At 56.8% G+C, this 16,055-nt stretch overlaps 1 protein-coding gene across 5 annotated transcripts in view; it reads right to left on the bottom strand.

Moving 5' to 3' along the window:
- SMPD3 (sphingomyelin phosphodiesterase 3) overlaps positions 1 to 16,055 on the bottom strand; it is an 84,223-nt gene that overhangs the window by 5,304 nt on the left and 62,864 nt on the right. For 4 of the 5 annotated variants that reach the window (XM_086351402.1, XM_086351406.1, XM_086351404.1 and 1 more), the window contains exons 3-6: positions 6,110 to 7,639; positions 1,016 to 1,091; positions 749 to 904; positions 147 to 236 (exon numbers count right to left, since the gene is read on the bottom strand). In XM_086351402.1, coding sequence (XP_086207528.1) covers positions 147 to 236; positions 749 to 904; positions 1,016 to 1,091; positions 6,110 to 7,429 — 1,642 coding nt within the window. In that variant the 5' untranslated portion in view covers positions 7,430 to 7,639. Of the gene's footprint in view, positions 1 to 146; positions 237 to 748; positions 905 to 1,015; positions 1,092 to 6,109; positions 7,640 to 12,100; positions 12,270 to 16,055 lie in introns of those variants that run through there. The other variant, XM_086351407.1, reaches the window with a different exon arrangement.

The raw sequence follows: 16,055 nt of genomic DNA on the forward strand, positions 1-16,055 counted from the left end.
AGGAGGGGCAAGCCCAGGGCTTCTGCTGGCTGGGCAGCTCAGTGCCCCCCTCCCCGCAATGGTGTGGTCTCTTCAGGAAGTCCGTGGGGTGTCAGGCCTCAGCAGTGCCCCTCCCACCCCTGTGCCTGTCCCCAGCCCCAGCTCACCAATTGCCCATGGCTTCTCCTCCCCAGGCCCCAGGCGACAGGGGTCCTTGTAGCGTGTAAACAGGGAGTGCTGCTGCTCCAGCTTGTCATCTGTGCAGGGAGGGAAGGAGTGCTAAGGGGCTGAGGGTGTCTGGCATGCCCTGGAGGGCTACCTGCCTCTGGTTCCGGTTTGACCAGAGTCATCAGATCCCTGTCCCTCGGATAACTGCTTCTGGGTAGGGTCTGTGTTCCCGGACAGATGGAGCTGTGCTTCATCTGTCACTGGCTTTCTGTGTCCTTGAGAACGGCCCCTCTAACAGCCGTCAGAACTGTGGCTGGTACAAAGTAAGAGTTGAATACAGACCTGGTGAGTATTATGACCTAACTCCATTAGTCTGGATTTCAGAGGCTCCCTGCCTTCACTGCCAGAGGTTTATCTGCAGGGCATCTCCTGACCTCCAGCAAGGTGGCCTCTAAGCTTTCTAGGCAGAGCAGGGGTTCTTCTAGGATTTCTTGAGGGCAGAGAAATCACAGTCTTGCTAAATGTCCCACTTTTGTGCTCCTGAGGAGCAGAGCCCATGCCTCCTCCATGGTTTACCCTAATGGGGAGGAGCCCGCCTCACCGGAGGAGCAATTGTCAAAGTTAAAATCTCCGCAGATGATGTCAAACGCCACCAGCTCCTCGGGGTTGGCTGCGCTGGACGAGGAGGTAGATTTTCGGAAGTCGGCCAGCCAGTCCTGAAGCATGTTCAGCTGCTCACACCGGATGTCACTGTCCTCTGTGGGGCGGAAGCACAGGGAGGTGATGAGGCTGCTGCCAGGATCCCTGCCAGGCGAATCCTAGCCCACTGAGGATCCCACCCGCTGAAGCTCGGGTCCCTGGACCCTACCTGACAGGGCGTGCAGGTGTGTGCAGGAGATGTACCCGACGATTCTTTGGTCCTGAGGTGTGCTTCCCACCTGCACCTGTAGTGGGGAGGAAGTGTTGGTGATGAGACCTAGAGTTACCATTGCTCTGAGCACAAAGGGACGCTGGCGATGCCCGACCCCAGCCAGGTCTAACCCTCAGAAACCCAGCTCTGTCGACTTCTGGCTAGCCTGGGGCCTAAGAAGAACAGCACATTGCCTGCTTCTAGGAGCGTCTGCTCCAGCGTGGGAGGCAGATGCATGAAGAAATACCCACTTTATGGCAGGGTGAATGCCACCGACAGTTCATGCAGCGCTTTGTGGGGGAGAGATGCAGAAACCACCACAGACCTCCTCCCAAAACCCCTGCCATCTCCTGACCAGAGTGTTCCCACGAATGTCCCTCGCTGCTTTGTCCACTCGCGTGGCTCCTTCCTCCTCCCCTCGGTCACACCCTGGACCTGATCATGACGTGGAGCCTGTTCCTCTGAAGTCTAAGTTAGGCTCCCTCTAGGATGTGGCCCAGCCATGTAGCTCAATACCCTTGTCCCCGTGAGAGGCCTTGGACCTTGCTTTCTGTCTTCTCATCCCAGTCTTTGCCTCTCTGGCTTCATGAGCAATTATTTTACCTGCTTCTTGGCCGTGGTTCCCATTAGTCCCCAGATCTGGGATGACAGCTGTGGCTGGTGTCTCCATGGCACCTGTCATGGCTGACCCCAGCCCCCCTGTGACTGCCACCCCACGCTCAGCCCTTCCTCCACAGGGGCCTCTTCATTCTACTTGCCCAACCCGTCCTTGCCTCTTGTTCTCCTCCACTGGAGACAGAGTCCCTGGCAGGTGGAGTGGGGCTTAGAGCTCACTGACTCCCTGCCCAACCGCAGGTGACCCTGGCAGACCGTCTCCACAGGTTGGCGTAATGAAAACAAGCACCTCAATTGTTCAGCACAGACAACTCGGCCCCCAGTGGTGAGTGTGGTGCAAGCCTGAGCCCTAGTCAGGCTGTGGTTGGGAGGTGAGGGTTGACAACCCAACCTTGGGTTCTCAGGCCCTCTGCTGGAGGCTCCGTCTTCGGGCACCCTGACCAGAGGCTTCTGACTGGATCCTCACCCTCGTCCTCTCTGGGCTTTCCTCCCTCCGAGCCTCAGCTGTCCTCCCCAAATTTTGCTAATCTATTCTGGCCTGGGTTTTCTGTGACGACGAGACCCTGAACCCTGGGAAGTCTCCAGGGAGCGTGACCATGGAGGCCAGTTCTTAGCTGAGGTGTGGCAGCGGCAGGGCGGGTGCCCCGGCTTCTACTGAGCAGAGTTCTGCCTGTCCTCTAGCTGAGGTGGCCGGGACTCGGCACAGGCCCTCTGCTCTGAGAGCCTCGGGAGGCGTCCATCCTTCTATTGCTGAAGTCAGATTGGCATTCCCCTCCATGAGGACTTTCTCTTTATTAAACACCTTGAGCTTTCCACAGCTCTTCATCTCATTTCCCAGCCTGGCAAGGTGTACATCTTTCATTTTCCAGTGCCCAGGTGGATTGATGTCTGGTTACTTGATAATGGGCCCAGATTTGGGACTGTTGATAAGTTCATATGTTCACCATTCACGTCTTGCCCATAGTCCGAACACACAGCTCAGCCCAATGGTACCCCTGCCTCTAGAATCCCTTGGAAATCACACACCATTGGTGCCCCCTGTTGCAAAAACAACACAGTTTAAAACCACAGTGCCCCCAAAGGCCACATGATGGTGCTCTCTGCATCCTCCTGCCAAGAGCCTGTTTTCTCTTCTCAATAGTAATACTCATGCCCAGCTGCTTCATGGATGCGGCCTTACTGGAGCCTTGCAACTATGAGGATTACACTAAAGTTAACACCATCGGTGGCTGGGGTCATGAGGCTCTGGTGACTGAGGCAGGTTGAAATCTGATCCTCACACCCAGCTCCTCCCCCTGCCCTACGCTACTCTCTGAGCTGGTGACTGAGCCAAGCTTTTCAGCCGCCAGCCATGTGATATTTCTAGTGCAGGAGCCCCACACTCAGCACTTGGAGTCACCTCCCTGTGCTGAGCCCTGGGCGGGGACAGAGACAAGTGCAGGAGGCCCTACTTCTGAGGATATCCCTCCCGGAGGGGAGGCACCCAGAAGAAGGTACAGCAGCCCCTCCACCCCCTTCCTCCCGTCAGTCCAAGATCTGCTTTATAGTGCTGGGACTTATTGATTCCCGGGCTTGAGTCCTGGGGAGCTGCAGAGGCTCATGTTTCACTTGCAAAAACAAACCATCACTCTGAGAGGCTGTGCCTTTAGTCCTGGTGGGCAAAGACCGTCAACAGGGCAGGGCCTAGAACCAGGCTCTTGCTTAGGAGGCAGAAGCTGGTCCAGTCCCTCCCTCCCTTCTCAGGCATCTCTCAGACCCCCTCTGAGGATAAGGAGCTCAAGGAGTGAATAGGGAGGTGAGGCTGGGTGGGGAACCCCAGGTGAAAGGAGCAGCCAGGCCCTGCCGGGGCTGGATCCTGAAACCTCACTTACTTCACTCCTCCACGTGGAGAGAGAGGCGTGCTGTCACCCACAGAGATGAGCTGGCTCTGGTGTGCCAGGCACCTCCGCTCCACTCTTGAGTTCTGCCTGACAGGAGAGGTGGGGTGCAAGGCCCTAGGGCCAGGGCTGAGGAACCGGCAAAGGAAAACTGGCTTGTGCTGGATGCCACCAAGGAAAGCTCCACTGACATATCGTGACACATGGAGGCCCCTAAGGATGCGGCTGGAGCAGAGCTCGGGGAGGGTGGCAGGTGGAGGCTGGCTTCTCCCCGAGGTGTGGGAAGAGGGTGACAGGAGTCAGACCCGACACCAGAAGGATGGTATAAGAGGGAGGACAGTCCCAAATCTCAGAGGAATGGTGGCCTGAGCCATGACATTGCAGCTGGACATACAAGGTGGACCCAGAGGTATCTGGGAAGTGAAGTTGGGAGCCTGGGTGGATTCACTGGGCTCAGGGTTAGAGAGTCCTCAGCAAGTCTGGAAATGGGAGCTGCAGAGGCACCCCAGGGTAGGTTCCTGGGGCTGACTGCCCATGGTAACGACTCAGCAGTGAAGAGTGCTGGCTAAGTGGGGTTGTCTGCTCTGGGAGCTGCCAACCCCCCAACTCAGGCTGGGAGCTGGGCAGAATGTAGCAGGCCTGGTGCTGCCAGATTTGCCAGGGTGGGGAGAGGAGCTGCAAACTGGGCTCTATGTGAAATAGCTTGATTTTTAAATGTTGCCCAACAAGAAAAATTTTTTAATGGCAGGAACCAAATTAAACATATCTGCAGACTAGTTTTAGATCCAGGAGGTAGAGGCACAAGTGTTTAAAGGATGAGCAGGTGAGAAGAGGCCGGGAAGGAACAGCCAGAGAGCTAGGGGCTGGGAGGAGATTCCGTGGCAGAGGGGCTGGCCCTGGTGTGCATGATAGTTGGGGTGCTGGCCTGAGGGGAGAGAGGAAGAAGAGGTGGTATGTGGGCTGGGAGCAGGGTTAAGGGGGACCCTGGCCTTTGAGCCATCTGTAGTAGGGCGGGTGCAAGGGAAAGGGTACATTCCCCCAACCCCCAAACGGACAGCATGGCGCCTCCTTCCCAGAAAGTCACTCCGGCTGCTGAGACAAAAATACATCTGTGGAATGAAACAGTGACGAACCACATGCCAGAATGGGGAGGTTGGTCTCCTATAAGAGGGAGTGTCTTCAATTTCAGCATCTCAGGCTATGAATGGAGAGCTGGGGACCCCAGCTCTGCACCTGCTGAGCCACACAAGAGGCCTGAGCACAGGAGTGGGGGCGTCTGGGTGCTGGGCTGGGGCCCTGGCAGGCTCCGTGCAGATGATCCGCCTCGGCCCTCACTCCTGGCAGAACCTTGGCTGACAGGCAGCAGCTTCCTGGACAGGTCAGAGCTGAGGCCTGGGGATGAGCACCCCCGACACTGGTCCTCCCCAGTAGCCTCACCAGTCACCTCCATCATGGACCCCTGCTAGCGGAACTGAGAAGTCTCAAGGGGAGTGCGGAGAGAATCCACACCCAAAGCAGTTGCTGCCTCTAGGGGCAGAAACGCCTATTCTGTAACAGCTGGCCAGACGGGGCTTTAGAAAACTCTGGAGGCACCAAAAGCAGCTTTTGGATAGGGAGCAGAAAGTCGACATGCTGAGCATGTCAGGCTCAGGAGAAGATAATATGTAATGACCAAATTACCATGGTCTAAAAACTCCTGCAATTGCATCCAAATTAGCAGAAATAATAATGATTCACTTTAATTAGTGACTCCGGAAGTGAAGCCTGGAGCTGGTGGGCAGAGTGCCTGGTGTGGCAGCTGCGTGACAGCCAGGAGGGAGAGGACATCCCGGCCGGGAGGGCTGGTGGCCTGAGAGAGCGGCTGTGGTAACAGCCGGGCCTGAGAACTCTGCCTGCAAGCTGCACCCCCTTATCTGCAGTGATTCAGAGCAGGGGCTCCCTGCCACCTCCTCTCAGCACCGTCTGCCACCTTCACCACCGGCACCCTGAGAAGCTCCCAGGCCTTGCCCCTCCCACATGGCTCCCACCACATGAGTAGGCTCTACATTGCCCCCGCTTTACAGACAGGGAAATGGTGATGCAGAGATCATCCAGTCTGGAGCCTTGGCTCCTGCTGCTGCTACTGCTGCTAAGTCGCCTCAGTCGTGTCTGACTCTGTGCAACCCCATAGACGGCAGCCCACCAGGCTCCTCTGTCCATGGGATTTTCCAGGCAAGAACACTGGAGTGGGTTGCCATTTCCTCCTCCAGTGCATGAAAGTGAAAAGTCAAAGTGAAGTCTCTCAGTTGTGTCCAACTCTTAGCAACCCCATGGACTGCAGCCTACCAGGCTCCTCCGTCCATGGGATTTTCCAGGCAAGAGAACTGGAGTGGGGTGCCATTGCCTTCTCCAGCCTTGACTCCTATCTGTGCATTATTTTCCTTGTCTCTGAGCCAGGGGCCCCTTGATTCAGCTCCATGAAAGGCCTTGTCTGCCCCTTGCCCTCCCAGAGAGTGACCAGCTGCAGCCTGCCTCCCCCCTACCCTCCAAATTCAGGCCTGCTGGTGGAGGCCCCCCCTACCTTGAGATACAGCGCTCCCTTTGAGGCCAGGCTGTCGGAGAACCGCCCGTTGGGGTAACAGTGATAGGCCACATCCATGATGGGGTAGCGGCTGGCAAAGAAGAGGCCACTGTTGAGACACTTGAAGCTGCAGCAGCCATGGCAGCCGTACACCCCGACGTCGTACAGGATGTACTCGAAGTAGCTGTGCAGCTGGTCTTTCAACTTGGCGGCTGCCCGCTTGTCAAATACCTCCTGCAGGCACAGGAAGTCCAGGTTGGCAGGGAAGAAGGCTGAGACCTCGTGGTCAAAGGCCTCATCCGGGTGGCGCCTCCTGCGCATGGCCGCCTTCTTCACCACCGAGGCCTTGTATGGGAGCTTGCTGTTGGCGCCCGGCTCCCCGCTGCCGCCATCAGCCCCAGACCGGCCCTTCACCAGGGACTCCCTGGAGGCCGAGGGGCTGCCCAGGCTCCCCGAGTCCCCATCTTGCTGACTGTGGTTGGGTGTCTGGCCCCGTGGGCCCCCACCAGCCCCGTTCCTGGCCTGGCCCCCATTGGCGGGATCGCCGGCTTCAGGGGGCCGACCCCCCTCATCACCACTGATGCGCACGATGCAGGCATCCTCAAGGTTGCCTCCATCAGCTGGGTCCCCGGAGGCCAGGCCGTTGGCAGCCTCATCACTAGGATGACGCCCGCCGTCGCCTTTGTACTCCACAGAGGCCGTCCTCTTGATGCTCCCAGGGACGGCCCGTGGCACACCATCACTGCCCTGTGGTGACACCAGGCTGCTGAAGCTGGCAGCGCTGATGGAGGTGTTGGTGGGCGAGTCGATGTAGATTTTGATCTGGGGTCTACTGGCCCCATTGCGGATTCTCTGCCCGATCTCTTTGGCACGGGCTTGGGTGTTGAACACGTTGTTGAGCCTGGCCAGCGAGTCCGGGAGGAGGCAGAGGTTGGCGGTGGCAAAGCAGAAGCTTTTGCCAGGACCTGTACCCTTCCATTCGCTGAGCAGGGCCGCCCCACCGGTGGGGCCCTTGTCCTCCAGCCGGGAGTAGACGTAGGGCCGGCGGGCAGACTGCAGTGGGGACCAGAGGAGGAAGCCAAGGAATGCAAAGGGCAGCGAGGCGACCAGGAGGGCCAGGTAGACGGGCGTGAAGAGCACGGTGCAGAGCAGCTGGAGGTAGCAGGGGTCGTCTGCCCGCTGGCGCTTCTCGTAGGTGGTGGGTATGAAGGAGGCCAGGAGCCGGTCCGCCAGCCAGTAGCACGGGAAGATGAGGGCCCAGGACACGGCGTGCAGGGCGGACAGACAGCTGTTGGGAAAGGGGGTCGTGTACAAAACCATCGCAGCTCATTGGGCACTGCGGCCAGCCCTACTACATGGTGTCCCTGGCAGCGAGAGCGCTTTCCTGGGTGGGGCGGGTGAGTAGGGGAGCAGCTGGAGGAGGGTCACCTCCTGGTGAGACACGACTCTGGATGGTCAGTGGTGTGTGTCAGCCAGCCAGTCATGGTTCCTTCAGTGGGCCATGCTGGGCCACCAAGGCTTGCTGAGAACCTGCAAGACAGAAAGTGTGGTTGCTGTTTAGTCACTAAATCGTGTCTGATTCTTTGCAACCCCATGGACTATAGTCCACCAGGCTCCTCTGTCCATGGGATTTCCTAGACAAGAATACTGGAGTGGGTTGCCATTCTCTTCTCCAGGGGATCTCCCCGACCCAGGGATCAAACCTGCGTCTCCTCCATTGGCAGGTAGATTCTTTACCACTGAGCCACCAGGAAAGCCCAACACAGAAAGTGAGGGGCTTTTATTCATCTTTATTTGGGTAGATCAGATGCTGAGCCATTGCCCTGCTCACCCTGTTCCTGCCTCCTCTGACCCCAGCAGGACTGCTCCGAGAACCAGGCTGGAGCCAGCAGGCTCACATGGGGGTGTTTGGGGCCAGAAGGCAGCCTGGCACTCTTTGTCTTTGTAAACACAGGCAAAGTGTTTGTTGGTTCTTTGGAGGAAACTGACTAATGATGTGACTGCCTCTAGTTCATGGTTTGTTTTTTTTTTTGGCTGTGCCTTGTGGCTTGCAGGATCTTAGTTCCCCAACTAGGGATCAAACCTGGATCTCAGGCATTGGAAGTTCAGAGTTCTAACCACGGAACTGCCAGGTAATTCCCTAGGTGACCATTTTGACCTTGTGACCTAATTGCTTAGAAATTGGCCCAGGATTTGAGCACAGGCTATGGGTATGCAGAACACTGGCCTGGAGCAGCCCATCGGGAGCCAGGGGGTGTGTTTAGAACAGACGAGGGATGAGCCTGAGCCAGGAGCTGTGGACACAGCCACCTGTCACCAGGTGCTCACTGGGACAGGACAGTGAGGGAACAAACTGCAGAGAAAAGGGGCTAGAGGGTCCTGGGGCAGAGGGCAGTGTGGCTGGCAGGACCCCTGAGAGGAGGGCCCCCCATAACCAGGCTTTCACTGTGCCCCAGCCTGCAGCATCAGACCATCTCTGCCTTCCCATTCCTGCAGGAACCCCTGCCTGATGGGGACCCAAGCACACAGCATGGGTCTTCCCAAGCTCTAGAATGCTCAGAGTCCCAGTTACAGGGGACCCTGATGGTCCTGTGACTTCCCCCTTAAATCCTTGAGATAAGCCCCAGGGCCCAACTGAGGCCCAGAACTGCCAGAGTAAGTCCACCCCAGCCCGTATGGGACCCCCATGGGTTTTAGAGCCGGCTCAGGGTCCCGCCTGGGAGAGGCCACAGGTGCATTCATTGTGCTAAACGTAGAATCAATAAAGACAAGATTCTGGAGTGTTTACCCAGCCTCCAGGGACCCAGGGTGATCATTCTGCGGTGCAGCTGGTACAAACATAACCCAGAGTTTCATGGCCAGATCAGCTGGGGAACTCATTTCCTGTTCATCATCTCACCGGCCCAGCCGGTCTGCTGCCATGGCCCCTTGGGGGTCTGTGTCCCCGATGCCATCCATCCTGGCCCCATGCCCTCTCTTCCTCCTGCCTTCCTGGCCCACCTCAGCTGGAAGTTGGATATCATCTGGACTCTGCCCTCTCTCTCAGTTCCCACATCTCATCAGTCCCCACTACCCACCCAAGCCCCTGTGGAGCCCCCTCCTGCTCCAGGACTGCATCACATGCCACCCATTTTTGGCCTCTTCCCCATCAGGCCATCCTCCACAGGATAGCTGGAGGGACTCTGATGTGATCTGATCAGGTTGCAGACGCCTCAGCCCCACAGAAGCCTCGCTCAGCCCCTGTTGGCATTGCATCTCCCCAGCCAAGCCCACCCCTGTCTGTGGCCCCAGCCCTCCTCGTGTTCGCCTCCCAGCCTCCAAATGTGATTTCCTGCCCATGCCCTGCTGTTTCCTCCGCCTGTCATCTAGTTCATCTCCTGTCTTCTAAGACTCGGCTTAAAGATCACCTCCTCGGGTCCTTCTGTGCCCCCGGCTAGGTGGCTCCGTTAGCTCCACTGGGGGCTCCCGTGCCCCCTGTGCATGGCCTGTTCTCTGCAGTTCTAGATCATGACTGCGTGTGAGATGAGGTTGCCGCCTTGCGGAACTGGGGGCTCCTTGAGAGACAGAGCTGCCCTGAGGGTGCCGGGGCCCCTGGAGCTGCGCCAACAGGAGCTCAGGAAATGAGTGAGTAAATGCAGATCAACCTGCCTCACGGTCTAAGGAGGGGGAGTTTCCGTCACCCAGTTGCTGTCCTGCAGCCACCGTCTGACATGAGGGTGAGGTGCTCTCCCCAGAACAGAGCTTCATGTCGAAAGATAAGCTGGTGGTAGTGTCTGGTTCTGTAGAATGTGTTTCACCAAGATCTTTACTTCCTTTAGAGAAAATCGCTTTGAAGCAAACACTGGAAGGTTACGTTTCAAAGCAGGTTTGTCTACCCAAACCACAGCCATCTGACTAGGAGCCCCTCAGGTGTGAGCAACAGGGCTCCCTGTGGTGAGGTCAGAGAGCAGGCCTCAGTGTACTGTGCCCACACACCCCCCACCGCCCCTGCCACCCCCCACCCCCTGCCAGCTGCTGTGGGTCCTGGAGCCTCGGACTCAGCCAGTGGCTTTCACCAGCTCCTCCACATCCAGCCCAAATCCTGGCCTCTGTAGGCCAGACCCCGGGTTGGGGGATGTCCTCACCCTGATGGCCTCAGCTGTTTCAGGGGGCCTGTGAACTTGGGCCAGACTGGTGGGCGTAGGGCCCCAAGACCAACTTTGTAACGACAGTGGTTGAAATTGGAGGGTTTGCTGCAAGCCTGCTGACCCTCTGTGCCGTGGTCTCCTCTAACCACCCCCAGCAGAGCAGTGTTACCTCTGTGACTCAGGCTTGGAGAGGCTGGTGGCCCAGGTAGGCCACATCTGCCATCTGACACACTCACTTGTTCTTTATTTAAATCCTAGCAGTTTCATGTGAGTTTAACCTGGAATTGGGTTGACAGCCCACTCACGTGCCCATGTAGCCTGATGGGTTTGCCCCCACCACCTCTGGCACACAGCGTGTACACAGACTGGCACACTTCATTATGTGGAGTCTGCCAACTTCAGACTGGCTGGAGCGAGAGCTACAGGAGAGGACATGGCCCAGAGGAAGAGCCTGCAGGTCCTGTTCCTCTGGCTGGGGAGGGTGTGGGGATTGTCCAGAGAGACCCCAGCTGCCAGCAGCACCTGTGGTTGGTACCAAGGTGCTGAGGGTAAGGGTCCAGGCCAGACACCTGGGGACCCCAGGACATTGGCCCAGTGTCACAGAGCAGGCCTCTTCCCCCGTCTCCCTCCCCTCTTTCTGTAGCCTGAGGTCATCAGCCCGGCCCAACCAACACCATCTTCTGAGCACCGCCCCATCCAGTACCACCAGTCTCAGACCGCAAGCCCCAGACCCACAGTCTGCACAGTAGTCAGTGGAGCTTTGGAAACAATCTGATTATGTTCTCCCAGTGGTGGTCTCATTGTCTCGGGGGACAAAGTCCAGTCTCCCAGTCTCTGTCTAGGGGCCCTCTATGCCCCTGCCCTCCCTGGCCAGGTACATGCAGCCTCACTTAATAAAAGGCTTCCTGAGAGAAATGGTTTAAGGGGTGGGTGTCCCCCTGCAACTTCCTTGGGTCCTCCTCACTCCTGCTGTGGCCGCAGGAACACTTCTGGGCAAGTTCCCTCCCTAGCCTTGCTTGAGTGGTAGGTGTGACCTTTCTGCCGCCCCTGGATTGGTCATAGGAATGTTTTTTGTCCCCATTCAGGCATCAATGGGCTGGCAGCCCAGAGAACTATGGTGCTTCTCCAAGATGGGGTAGATCCAAGCACCCCGGCCCTTCACAGCTCCCCTGGGTCCTGTTTCCAGAATGCCCCCCACCTCCCCCCTCCCACAGTGTCCTGGACAGAGGGAACCTCAGGTGCTGCCCCCCCTGCCCTGTGGCCGCTCACAGTCCCTGCCTCCAGGCATGGGAGCTGCTGACGCAGTTGACACAGAAGGGATTGCCACCAATGGAGCCAGTTCCTAAAGCTTTGTGGTTAATTATTTTGTCTCAGTGAAATGAAAGGAGGGTAAACAAACAACAACACATTAATTAGTCTGATCTACACTTTCCCCACCAAAGAGAAGAGCGAAGTTAAACACTGGAGGCTGGCAGCTTCTCAGGGAGCCCGAGAGTCCTCAGCAGGCTGGAGGGCAGGATGGCGGGGCATGGGTGTCCAGTCTGTGTCCCCGGCCAGAGTTCTTTCTCCCAGGGAGAACACCCGTCCCTCCTCCCTGCCCAGATCTCTGCTTCTGTGTCCTGGGGTTGGCACCTCTGCCAAGCAAAGTCCACTGTGGCCATTTCTGATGGAGCTGATGGATCCCTTAAAGGCCCTGTGTGCTGAGCTGTGGCCAGCCAAGCACACGGCAGCGTTGCTTTTTTGAGGTTTCTGTTTTAAAGCCAACAGTCACTCCCAGGATTATCCCTATTGTGAATCCTGGTGTGTGGCTTCCAGGGTAGCTTGGGATGACCTCTTCCCTAAAACTAGTGTTTCCAGAACTCACCTGGCATTCCAGACACCCTCAGGTCCTCATAGTCACTTCTGAGCTCTAGGCTCAGGAAGGGGTCTACACAGCTCTCAAGGGAGGGCTCCCAGGACTCAAACACTCTGTTCTAGAAGCAGAGAACCCCTGACTCGCTTCCTCACCCTTGGCTGCATTGCTCAATGTTCAGCACGGGCTCAAGGGTCAGGCTGACCTGATTGAAATCCTGGCACTGGAATCAGGCTCTGTCTCATCGTGGGAGTAACGATACCTTCCTCTGAGGACCATCCTGGGGATTAGAGGGGTCACGCGGCTCACAGGGCTGACCCTGCTTCCTTCCTACCTTCCTCTGCTCTTTGCAGGACCTCCCTGACCACCCTTCCCTGACGCTGGCCCCTGTGTGCCCTGTTTGCTCTCCTTGACCTATAAACTCAGTGGAGTTTGCAGACAAGACAAGCTGGTTCTGTGTGCTGTTGTGTGGGAAGCCTGAACTCACCTGCTGAACTTGTAGGCCCCGCACTGACCTGCAGTGCCTTCGGATCCTCAGAGGTGGCCTTCACTAACTTGTTCCTCCCACCGTGGTGAGGACTGGACTGGGTCTGATTGTGACAAGGAGACTGGGCTGTGGAGCCAGGATGGACAAAGGAGCAGAGAACTCCACAGTTTGCAGGTGAGAGAGGAAGAGGTGACTGGGCAGGACCTGGGAGGTCACAGGCCCAGCCACTCCCAGGCAGGCAACACCTGGGCCATTGACTGCCAGCAGCTGCTCCTGCAGGTGACTGATGATCTGCGGTGACATGTCACCATGGAGACCCCTGGTTGCTAACCTGTGACCTACAGCCACCACAGCATGAGGAATGGGGCCTCAGACTGCTCAGAGGCCTGAGCTCCATCAAAGTCACTGTGCTCAGGGCTCCAGGGCTGACTGATCTGCCATCCCCCTGGGGAGGGCATCCTCAGGAATAGGGCCTGGTCCTGTTTGGGTGAAGATGCAGGGAATAGGAGGGTAGAGAGACAGGTCCCCGATAGCCCTTGTGGGTGAGCCGCAATGGACAGCCCTGGCACCGGCACCGAGATGCTAGCCCACTTCCAGCTTCCTGGGAAGTGGACCTAGCATGTGTGCTGGCCCCCACGGTGAGCTGCACAGAGGCCCACGGGGTCCAGGAGTGCGGACTTTGAATTACATTTCTCCTGCAGTGCGAAAGTGAGTAAGCCAGATCAGTCCTGCTCGTGAAGGCAAGCCCTGCCCCCTCTGAGGAAGCCCACGCCATCTTCCGGGGTCTCTAAGCCTTGCTCTGGGAACTTCTGGGGATTCAGTGAGGGTCAGGTGTTGCCCATGTAGGGCTAGTCTGGACCCAGGCCCTCCCTCACTTCCATCTGGTCCTCATGCCTGCTGAGCGCTCTTCCTGGCAGCAGGGCTGAGAGTACTGGAGCAGTGGGATCTCCTCTTATCCTCATCGTGTCCACAGGCTCATGTCTAGCAGGAGCTGGGCCAAGCCCCAGGTTTCCTCAAGGAAGGTGGAGAAGACTGCTCCAATACAATTATCAAAATGTGCTCGCCTAGCTGGCAGCGCTGAGATCGGGGCGGCCCATTTCTGCCTGGATGCCTGCTGGGAGGGGTTGGCATGGCAACATGAGCTCTGAGCTGCTGAAACTTGGAGTCAGCTCATGGCTGGGAGGACACAAAGAACGACAGAAGAGGATGCCTTTCCGAGTGAAGCAGGTCAGACAAATCTGGGCTAATCCCTGCAAACCAAGTCCCAGAAGCAGAACTGGGGACTGGGGTCCAGTGTCCACACATGTGCTTAGCATGCCTTCTGCTGACACAGCAGTGCCAGGTAGACGCTTGTTCACCCTTCCAGAGTCAGAGTCCCTGCCTCCCCTTCCTGTAGCCTTCCCCAGCCTCCCTGCCCCTCCTACACTCTCCCTCCCTTGCACACCCCCATCTGCCCATTTCATCAGGCACGTGCCAGTTTGCACATCAGCCCCCACCAGCCTGGGAGCTCTAGTGGAGTCTCAAGCACCAGCACAGGCCCAAATCTTAGCCAGCTTCAGCTCTCTGGCTGTGACAGACCCACTTTTGTCTGCCCCGCAGCCATCTGGGTGGGGGGCAGTGAGCCCTACCAGGCCACTCAGCACCACAACCTCTTGACCCCCAACTACATGGTCACATAACCCTAGCTCTTTCTGGACCCCTCAGGCAAGAGGCCTGCATTTTCTCTGAGACGGAAGCACTAAGAACCTGAAGCTTCCAGAGCCTTCCTGGAGAGTAAATCCAATTTGGAGGAAAATAGACCTTAGGGCTGCAGAATGAGGCTGAGTCCTGGTGACACCTTTGAGCTTCAGTTTCCCTGTGCCTGAGGCCAACACAGCCCCCAGAATTTCTAATTAATGGGTTGGCAAAATACCTTTTTCCTTGCTCTAGACAGTTTGAGTTGGGTTTCTGCCACTAAAAGGATCTGGTCTAATATCAACCTTTTACTTCATCTTTCTAAAACTTAATTCTCATCATTTTCCTTCCTGTGCAAACCTCCTGTGGTGCCCCCTGGCCTGCCTGCTGGGCAAAGGGGGAGTCTCTCTTCTGAGTTCCCTGAAGGCCTGGCAAGACCTGGCGCCTGTGGTTTGTGCCCCATGAGCATCCCTCAAGAGACAGCCATGCACAAACTCTGTTGTCAGTTGTGCCAGGTTCAAGCCCTGCTGCCGATACTGGATAGGGTGCTTGCCTGAGTCTCTGAGCTGCAGTTTCCTCATCCATTAAGCACACATAGTAACATCTCAGGGTAGTTGGAGATGACAGACGGGCAGCGCTTAGCACAGTGCCTCACACATCTCTAGTACAGTACTAGTCAGCGCTCCGTTTCTGTGGTTCCTCAGTTCTCCATATCCATGGATGTGGAACCTGCAGTCACAGAGAGCTGACCTTAAGGGACTTGAGCATCTGTGGACTTTGGTATCTGTGGGAGGTCCTGGAACCAATCCCCTGTGGATACTGAGGGAAGACTGTAATATTTTATTACTGTGGTGGTGGTGGTCTCAGTCATGTCTGACTCTTTGCAACCCCATGGACTGTAGCCCGCCAGGCTCCTCTGTCCATGGGATTTCCCAGGCAAGAATACTGGAGTGGGTTACCATTTCCTTCTCCAGGGAATCTTCCTGACCCAGGGATCAAACCTGAGTCTCCTGCATTGCAGGCAGATTCTTTACCGACTGAGCCACCAGGGAAGCCCATTTTATTACTACTATTACTGTTAATTTCCTTGTTGCCATGGCCCTGAAGATACAGCTGGAACCTTCAAAGTTTCCTCCTTGTGTGGTCGGCTGCTTGACAGAAAATATGCCCTGCTTGCTCTCCCACGTGAGGGGCAGGGATGGTGCAGGGGCCTCCATCTCCGGGCAGGACTGTCTGTTGTGGGCTGCTCGTGCAAGCCCAAGTCACAGGCCTCTGCAGAAGCCAGATGCAGGTAGAGGGGTGATAAAATTTTCAAAAAGAAACTTTCCAGGGGAGCTATTAATGCGTCATGTGGTTTCTGAGAATAGGAACAGGCTGCAAGCAGCTCTGTGGCACTCCTTCAATCAGTCAGCCTCGGCATTTCCATGTCAGAGCTCAGAAAGCCCAGATAAAGCCAATTTTTGCATGACTGGAAAGCAAATCTTAAGCAGGTTGGAGGTAGATGCACCAGGGCGCCCCATACCACCTAGTGTTTAAAATTGTTGTACATCTGGGTTCAGGACTTTGTGCTGCAAGGTCACAGGTCAGTTGCCCTTGGGGTGTGGGCTCCATCGTGGGAGGGGGCTGAGTTTGAAGATCTGGCCACCCAGCCCTCTATGGCCTGCCATTCCAGAATCATCTATTGGTAACTGAAAAGGGGGCCATTAAGGAGAAGGCTGGATGATGGCTGATATCTAAATCCACATCTGAGCCATCCTGAGTGGCATCTTCTCTTCTTCCCATTTACCCTTATCTTAGGCTCAAGCA

Source organism: Bos grunniens, chromosome 18 (assembly GCF_055505025.1).
Source record: "Bos grunniens cultivar Pamir isolate PY7600 chromosome 18, Bosgru_T2T1.0, whole genome shotgun sequence".
Lineage (NCBI taxonomy): Eukaryota > Metazoa > Chordata > Mammalia > Artiodactyla > Bovidae > Bos > Bos grunniens.